The 8,223-nt window shown below is 36.3% G+C and overlaps 1 protein-coding gene across 1 annotated transcript; it reads left to right on the forward strand.

The window, feature by feature from the left end:
* Nucleotides 1–556: 556 nt before the first annotated feature.
* On the forward strand, nucleotides 557–4,172 carry LOC107825760 (uncharacterized). The gene is made up of 3 exons (XM_016652670.2): nucleotides 557–2,625; nucleotides 2,854–2,944; nucleotides 3,665–4,172. The coding sequence occupies exons 1-3, from the start codon at nucleotides 673–675 to the stop codon at nucleotides 3,853–3,855; spliced, it is 2,235 nt and encodes a 744-aa protein (XP_016508156.1). The 5' UTR covers nucleotides 557–672; the 3' UTR covers nucleotides 3,856–4,172.
* Nucleotides 4,173–8,223: the final 4,051 nt, after the last annotated feature.

The raw sequence follows: 8,223 nt of genomic DNA on the forward strand, positions 1-8,223 counted from the left end.
CAAGTAGCAGTTACGTTCACAAAAAGAAATATAATTAAATCCCAACAACCATACAAATGTTTAAGGTCCAAACTCTATATACTTGGACTCTTACTCGACTTCGAAGTGGCCAATTATTAATTTAAATATCTGATGAATCGGCTGGATCATATTGTGTTGCTTATCCATATTGAAATTTGTGCTCATGTCTGTATAAGTTTATAGTAATCTAAATCAGTTTACCAGTGATAAATCAGTTTATCACACAATGATTAACGTGGATTACATTAGTTAATGGAGTGGTGAGATAGTGAAGATTTGGTTTAAACAAAAACCGTACCGAAATCGTACCGAACCAAAATAAGAAATACCGAACCGTACCGAAATATTTTGGTACGGTATTTGGTATACACAATTGATAAACCGAATACCGAAATACCGAACCGAAATACCGAATGCTCACTCCTAGTTTTGGTAGACATAAATCGAATAATAAATAAATTCTGGAAAAAGAAATTGATTATTTGGTAGACAAAAATACCCTTATCCACAATTTTATTCACGAAAATGCCTTTTGTCCCAGAAACAGGCTGATGCCACCGAACTCTCAGTTCAGGACCTTCAGCTTTCAGCTGAGAAAACCACAGAGATTGGATTCTTTTCATCAAAATCTCCAATAAAATCAATGCTAAAATGAATACCCTTCTTTCAAAAAGATTCAATCTTCAAAACTTCCCTCAATTTTCACCTCAAAATTTTCTCTTTCACTTTCCACCACTTTCCAAGAAAACCCCACATCACATTCATCCATTTCCAAGAAAATTTACTGCCAAGACTCTAACTATCTGCTCTGTTACAACTTCTGAGTCGTTATCTTGTGGTGGTTGGGATGATCCAAGATTAATTAGTGACCCAATTAACCCTGGTGAGTCTAATCAGCTTCACAATTTTCTTAATTCTCTAGGAATTAATGATAAAAAGTATGTCTTTGTTTACCTCTTGGGGTTTGTTTGTGCTTTAGCAATTTCAAGGGTGAAAGTTTCCTCAATTATAGCAATTCCAGGTTGTGTTATTGTATTTGCACTTGGGTTTTCAATGGGGTTTGTTAATGGGGGTAAAATGAGCTTAGATAATAATAAGAAATTGCCTCAAGATCAGATTCTTAGAGGTTTTGCTGAGAAACTCAGGAATTTGGTGAATTTTCTTAATAGTTTTGATGTGGAAATTGGTAATTTGAAGAAGGGTGTTAGGAAAGGTATTGAGTTTAATCAAATTACCGGGGATGATTTGCAAAGTTTTGACAAAATTCTGGAATCTATGAAATTTTCTGCTCTCAGTGTTAGAGAGGTTACAGAAGGTTGTATTGAAAGTTTGTCAATTGAGAGTAAAGAAATGGAAAGAAATTTTAGTCAAAAGTCAAGTAAGAAGAAGGAGGAGCCAGGTAAAAATGGCTTTGACTTCTCTCAGATTGCAGCGGGGTTGTTTCAAACAAAACCGGATTTGAAGTCTAGTAAAATGAAAGATTATGGTGAGAGTGAGTTGATGGACACAAAGAAGAATGGCTCTAAGCAAGGGAATATCTTGACATCTGCTACTAAAGAAAGACGTCCAAATTCATTGTTTGATATGAATTTAGACGGCAATCATGGCACTTCAAGGCACAGTTTTGATGATGATGCCATTAGACAAGAGAAAGTTGGTGAGACATTTGGGAAGGCTAGTAAAATAAATGTAGATTCTGATGAGAATGTTAATTTTTCCGAGATGGATAGTAACACTGTTAAATCAGTTTTCAACAGAGAAGAATATAGTTATGAGACAAGCAGAGTACAGTATATGAGGAACCAACGGGTATCTCACAAAATGAATCATCCTAGTGAATTTGAATCTTGGGCATCTGATGATGGTTTAGTTGATTCTATGGATTTTAACGTCAATATGGAGCAAACTAGAACTGAAGCGTCATCTTTGCATGAACAGAACGTGGAGAATTTAGAAGGAATAAGTAGCCATTTTGGTGGAAAAGAAAATGATGAAGAGAATTACAGACATTTTTTTAGTAAGGAGATGAGAAATCATGAAAATGAACCATTTATGGATAGCGATGAGGCCTCAAATGAATGTGAATTTGGTTCGGCTCCATCTTCAGTAGGTTCCATTGATTTGCAATTTAATAAATGCCTTACTGAGGCTAATTTTCTAGTAAAAGAAGCGAAGGAATGTTTAAGGAGGCAAGCCAGTGACAGGCATGCGGAGGATGCGCTTTACAAGTCTGCCATATTACTCTCAAAAGCTATAGACATCCGACCCATGAGTTTATTGGCTGTGGGACAGTTGGGAAATACTTATCTTCTTCATGGAGAACTAAAGTTAAGGATCAGCAAAGATTTGAGAGCTTTACTAACTGATACTGTATCAGTATATAAACGGACTAAAATACGTGATGAGCTAGATGATATGGTTCCTAAGAAAGACAAACTTACATCTTATCTTGTAAATGTCTGTGAAGAGTGTGAAGAATTACTTATTAAGGCAGGACGACAGTATAGGTTGGCCTTGTCGATTGATGGGAATGACGTGAGAGCCTTGTATAATTGGGGCATTGCTCTCTCTTTGCGTGCACAGTTGATTGCAGACATTGGACCTGTAAGCCTCTTCCTTGAGATTACTAGGTTTACTTAAGAAAATTTCTTTGTTCCGGTGGTTTGAACCCAAATATTGTGAAAAAGGTTAAATCTCATAATTTGGACTAATTTCAAACTAATAGCATTGTTTAGAGGCTTAGTGCTCTTTTTCTAAAGCAATCACATTGTTTGGGAACTTTTGCTACCGCTTTCATGGTCACAGACTCACAGTTCTTCTGGAAAATTCCAGGGTGCTGCACGTGATGCTGACAAGGTTTTCTTGGCTGCAATTGATAAGTTTGACGCTATGATGTCTAGAGGCAATGTATATGCACCTGATGGTATGAGAAACAGCTATTCGTTATACTATAATTTGATGGCTTTTATGTGTACTTTTTTTATAAGTTGATGGCTTTTGAGTGTACTAATCCATGGTCTTCTTTCTTTTTTCTTTTAAATTTAATAAGAAAAGTAGGAAAAAATATTTACCATCACTGTTGAGAATTCTGGACTTATTATCGTTCCCAACTTCCAACAATGACCATGTTTTAACCCTTCTCTTCTTCGTCCTCTCTTTCGCTGTGGAACTTAACATGCTTACAAGTAATGAAATCTATCAACAATAAAGGAGCTTTCACTCCCACTTCTTTCTTCGTAAGTTCCAAAATGTGTTGACTATTAACTAAAATAAGAAAGCTGGTGCATCTCAGCGCCAGCTGATTACACCATTTGACGGATATCCTGGATAAACTTATGCACACTCTTTTTTGATCTTTTCCTACGGTCTCTTTCTGCTTTTTCCTTTGCTAAGCTTGAAATGGTAAAACATATGTGATATGTTAATGAACTAGAAAAAGTGCGTGGCAAAACAAATATCATCCCCCTCCCCGCATTTGAGCTGCCTCATGAAGTATTGAGCTGGTCATTATATAGCTAGGCTTTAATGGACGAGTAGTACCAGCATCATTAGTGTTGTGTTATTTCCCAAGAGAAGGAGAATAGAAGAGTTCTGTTTTGGATTACTTGACATGCGGGCTTAAAACAAATTTTTCTTTGTACAGCTCTTTTCAGATGGGCCACAGCATTGCAGCACAGATCCCGTCTACGGCCTAGAACTAGTAGAGAGAAGGTGAAGTTATTGCAGCAAGCTCAAAGATTATATCAAGACGCCCTTCATATGGACTCCGATAACCTTCAAGCGCGAGAGGCATTGTCATCCTGCATATCTGAGCTCAAGTACTGGTATAGATAGTCATATCATGAATGTTAGTTATCCTTCTTTTTCACCATTTGATAATATTAAGTCCTTGCATAAGCCAAGCTTACAAATTTGACATTACCGTGTGGTTGAGATAATAAGGAGTGAGCTAGTTCTTTTCCTCAAGCAATGTTGCTTGCTAAATAATGAAGTTCTTACTCATCTATCAAAAGATTGACAATATCAGAAGGAAACTCTTCTTGATTAGTAAATTAGTCAATTCCTACCTGCTATACTTAGTCAATTCTACTTTATTTCCTTGTAATTTACTCCAATTATTTATCTAAAATTGGAAAAGGAAACCCTATCAATCAGGCTTGTAAGTCTGCTAAAGCTTTTCATATTTCATATATCTGCCAATGATAACTACTAGCTTCATTTTAAGGTGTATTCTACATATTTAGTAGTGCCATTAGCATTTGTATTTAAACGCTTTTATGGCTATTCTTTCGAATTGTGCATAATTCTTTTCAGTTTTCCTTTATCTCATTGATCATCACTAATAGCACTAGTGGTATCACTAGAGGTTGATAAGTAAAGGTAACTGTTACTTGCTAAATTGGAAAACCAAAACTAACTTATGTTTACATATCGTCAAGGATTCGAATCAAATTGGGAAACTTGTACTAGTATTTTGTTTTGGATTGTCTGAGAGTAGGAATCTCCTTTGAGTAAAGCCACACATACAGACAGAGAGCCCTGAAGACATGTTTTTTGGTCTTGGCTTTTCAGTTCGCGGTGTTAGTTATAAAAGCTGGCATTTCATCATCAAGCTGGCATAAGCACTTGGATGTCTTATTGTCCAAAAAAAAAATGTAACTGAAATTGGAATTGTTTGGTGACTTGACATCATTCAGAATATACTAAAGGTGGTGATTGTTCGTCCTTGTCTATTGTTGGAAAGGAGTTTTCTTTTGTATTTCGTTTTGCTGATATAGTTATTTTTGCCCGATTCATTCATAACTTGAGGAAGTAAGATTTCTATTGAAATTCAAATAAACTACTTTATAGTAGTTAGCAAATGCTCTTTCAATTCACATCAGGTTTGATTCTAATGTGAAAAAGCCTATATAGGTTACCTTACATTTTGATAGTTAGTAGTTACGTATATATGAACAGAGTTTATGTTGGCACATAAATTAGTTTGTGGATGTAAAATTTGTGATAGATATACTAGGAATCGGTAAATTTTTATTTATGTTAAAGCAGTAATGATAAAGTTCAGTTGTAATTTAGAAATTACTACTAATATATATATGCTCCATATTTTACTTTGATTTTCCCTTGCAATCGAATGATCATAATATGTTCAATTTGAATTTTTTTCTGTTAACATCACTAATCCTTTCTTAGTGAGAAACTTAACGAATTGTTACCGATTATGTAAACAACCTGCTATCGTTTTTCCCTCCTAAATCATCTTACTCGGATATAACGAGTAATAAAACAATTCATATATTGACACAATCTACAAATTTCTCCTTTATTATTCTCATCTTTATGGAAACCACAAGATTTGAACCTATGAACGGCTGGTCCATTCAGTCGCACAATATTGATTTTAGACTTCTGGTAGAGCCGACGATCATTCTTGTGTATTACTACTAAGTTTAACTTATTAAACTAACCATCTATCTAAACTATGCTTGCTCATATTCACTACAGCTTATCAACATAAGGAACAAAAATCTACATTTGATGGTTTCAGCACTGCAAAATTGTAGTCCAGAACATGGTAAATTCTTACCCGCACCGGGTGTTTACCCCAAACCAATAAATATATGACATGTATCTTGCATATGGACTTCAATCATTTAACCATGGTAAATTATATGCATTCTCATCTAATTAAATTAATTAACCATAGTGAGTGAATATAGTTTGGTGTAAACAATCGGTATGAGTAAGTATTTACCAAAGAACATTCTTCTTGGCGTCCATTTTTTTTTTTGATGTGGGGGGTTGGCTTGACCCCTACCTTGTCCATTACAAAAGTTGCAGAGTACAAAGAGAGGAGGGGGGGCATAGACCTGACCTCCAAATCATTACTTACCAAACTGTTACATATAGTTTTCAAAAGATAATGTGGAAGAGACTTCTCGATACAAGAACACTTCCATATCTCCTAATTATAATTCAACTAACAAAAAAATTGGCTTTGTCATAACTTCTTCTTATGTTAGGTAACTGCCATTTGTCAAGTTGAAAAATTCCTTTCACCTCTTTCGGAAGTTGTTGAAAAGAGTGATAGAAGGTACTAGTTCCACTTGAGGAAGCCATCTTAGCAAGAAAGTCTGCCACTTGATTTGCTTCTCTATAACAGTGTGAAATTATCACCTCTGCTTCTTGAATGATCTTAGAAGTGTCTTTGATCAGTTTTCTGAGCTTAAGGTTACTAGTATCCATATTAAGGAGCATATTAGTGATGGTCAAAGAATCCAGCTCCAGGTTGAATCTATTCTACCCATTCTGTATGCACCATTCTCCTCCATATTTAGCTGCGGCAGCCTCTGCAAGATTGTTGCTTTTGGATTGAATAGGGACTGAGAAGGTCATGGTTAGGTCTCCATTCTCATTTCTGACCACACCTCATATACCGGCTCTGCCAGTTTCCATAACATAACTTCCATCAATATTGACCTTTACCATATGTGGTAAAGGTTTAATCCAATTTACTTACCTCCAAATCACTACTGGCTTCAACCTCTCCACCATGTCACAGATAGGGATCCAAGTTCCAGGAAGTTCAATTTTTGGGAAGGTAGTTTGTAGAGTAGCTTTAATAATCCAAACAATTTGTTATTCCATTTTAACTCTAACAAATCTTTTTTGATCACCAAATTTGCAAGCAGTCCAGTTTCTCCATATTTCCCAACTAATAATCACTGACATAGCTTGAAGAACTAGCCTGTATACTTCATTCTTAGGCTTTATATTCTACCACTGTTTAAGCACTCTTCTAATATCCCAATTATCATGATGGGTGATACCAAAAGGCCCTCCAAAATATTTCCACACATGACAGGTAGCCTCGCCCTCTATAAAGGTATGTTGGATGGAATCACATTGTGTTCTTTGACAGCAAAACATCTGGATACCACGTGATTCCCAAAATTTGCAATCACTTCATCGAATGGTAACTTCCTCAAGTTAAAGTCTCCACACCAGGAATGAGATTTTAAATGGAATGGATTTGTGCCACACTTTATTCAACTCCAGATTCTTTTGCTTGCTAAGTCTAATTGTCGACCATGCCGATTTGGTAGAGTATTTCCCATCTTCAGTGTCTTTTCATATTGCATAATCTTGTTGATCGGCTTCTCCAATTTCAATATGCATGATCTGTTGAGCCAAGTGTTCTGGGATTGCTTCTCTAATCTTCTCCATATTCCATCTTCCATTAATAGGAAATCACTAACAGTACTTTTGGAATTCCTGGGAGCTTGAGGTACCAGTTTCGCTAATGCTCCATTATCTGTCCAGCTATCCCACCAGAAGTTAATATCTCCAGCATTAATCTTCCATAGAATTCTACACTCAGCTTTGTCTCTTGCTTGAAGCATATTCTTCCAAATCTGGGAATCTCTACTATTAATGGCTCTGGATACGGGGTGAGTCCTAGTAACAATACTTAGCGTTGAGGAATTATGCCAGGAGAGATGGTTAGGTTCTAAACTTCCACCATCTTTTTATTGCTAAGGTGCTAGAGATATCCTCCATACTTTTTATGCCAACTCCCCCTTCATTCTTTGGGAAACATAAATTTTTCCATGAGCTCCAATGATATTTGTTCTTGTCTCCGGAAGAACACCAAAAGTATCTGGCAAAGTTGTCACGACCATAAATCCCAACCCGGTCGTGATGGCACCTCTCGTGAGGACAAGGCCAGCCAATCAACAAAACAGTACATCTCTTTATAATTACTTAGCAGGAATAAGTCTAAATCATGGGCAATATAATCTTAAATGCGAAATAAACGTGATAGAACAAGGAAAACCCTCCCAACTCAGCCCGAAATCGGGGTGTCACAAGTCATGAGATACTACAGAGTTTACTAATATTTTACAAAGTCTAGAATTATCATAAATAACAAAGATAAGGGAGAAAACGGGGCTGCGGACGTCAACAGCTATCTCGTTACTCCTAGTCACCGCCTAGTCTGGAAAGAATCAGCGCTCAGGAGCGAACTCAGCTCTGCCTGTATCTGCACACATGGTGCAGGGAGTAATGTGAGTACTTCGACCCAGTGAGTAATAAAAATAAATAACGACTGAAAACATGAAATATCATAACGGCACAATATAGCGCTATCCCAAGCAGTAAAATCAGTTATACAGTAAAATAGTGAGTATCAGATAATTC

The sequence above is a fragment of the Nicotiana tabacum genome, chromosome 3 (assembly GCF_000715075.1).
Source record: "Nicotiana tabacum cultivar K326 chromosome 3, ASM71507v2, whole genome shotgun sequence".
Lineage (NCBI taxonomy): Eukaryota > Viridiplantae > Streptophyta > Magnoliopsida > Solanales > Solanaceae > Nicotiana > Nicotiana tabacum.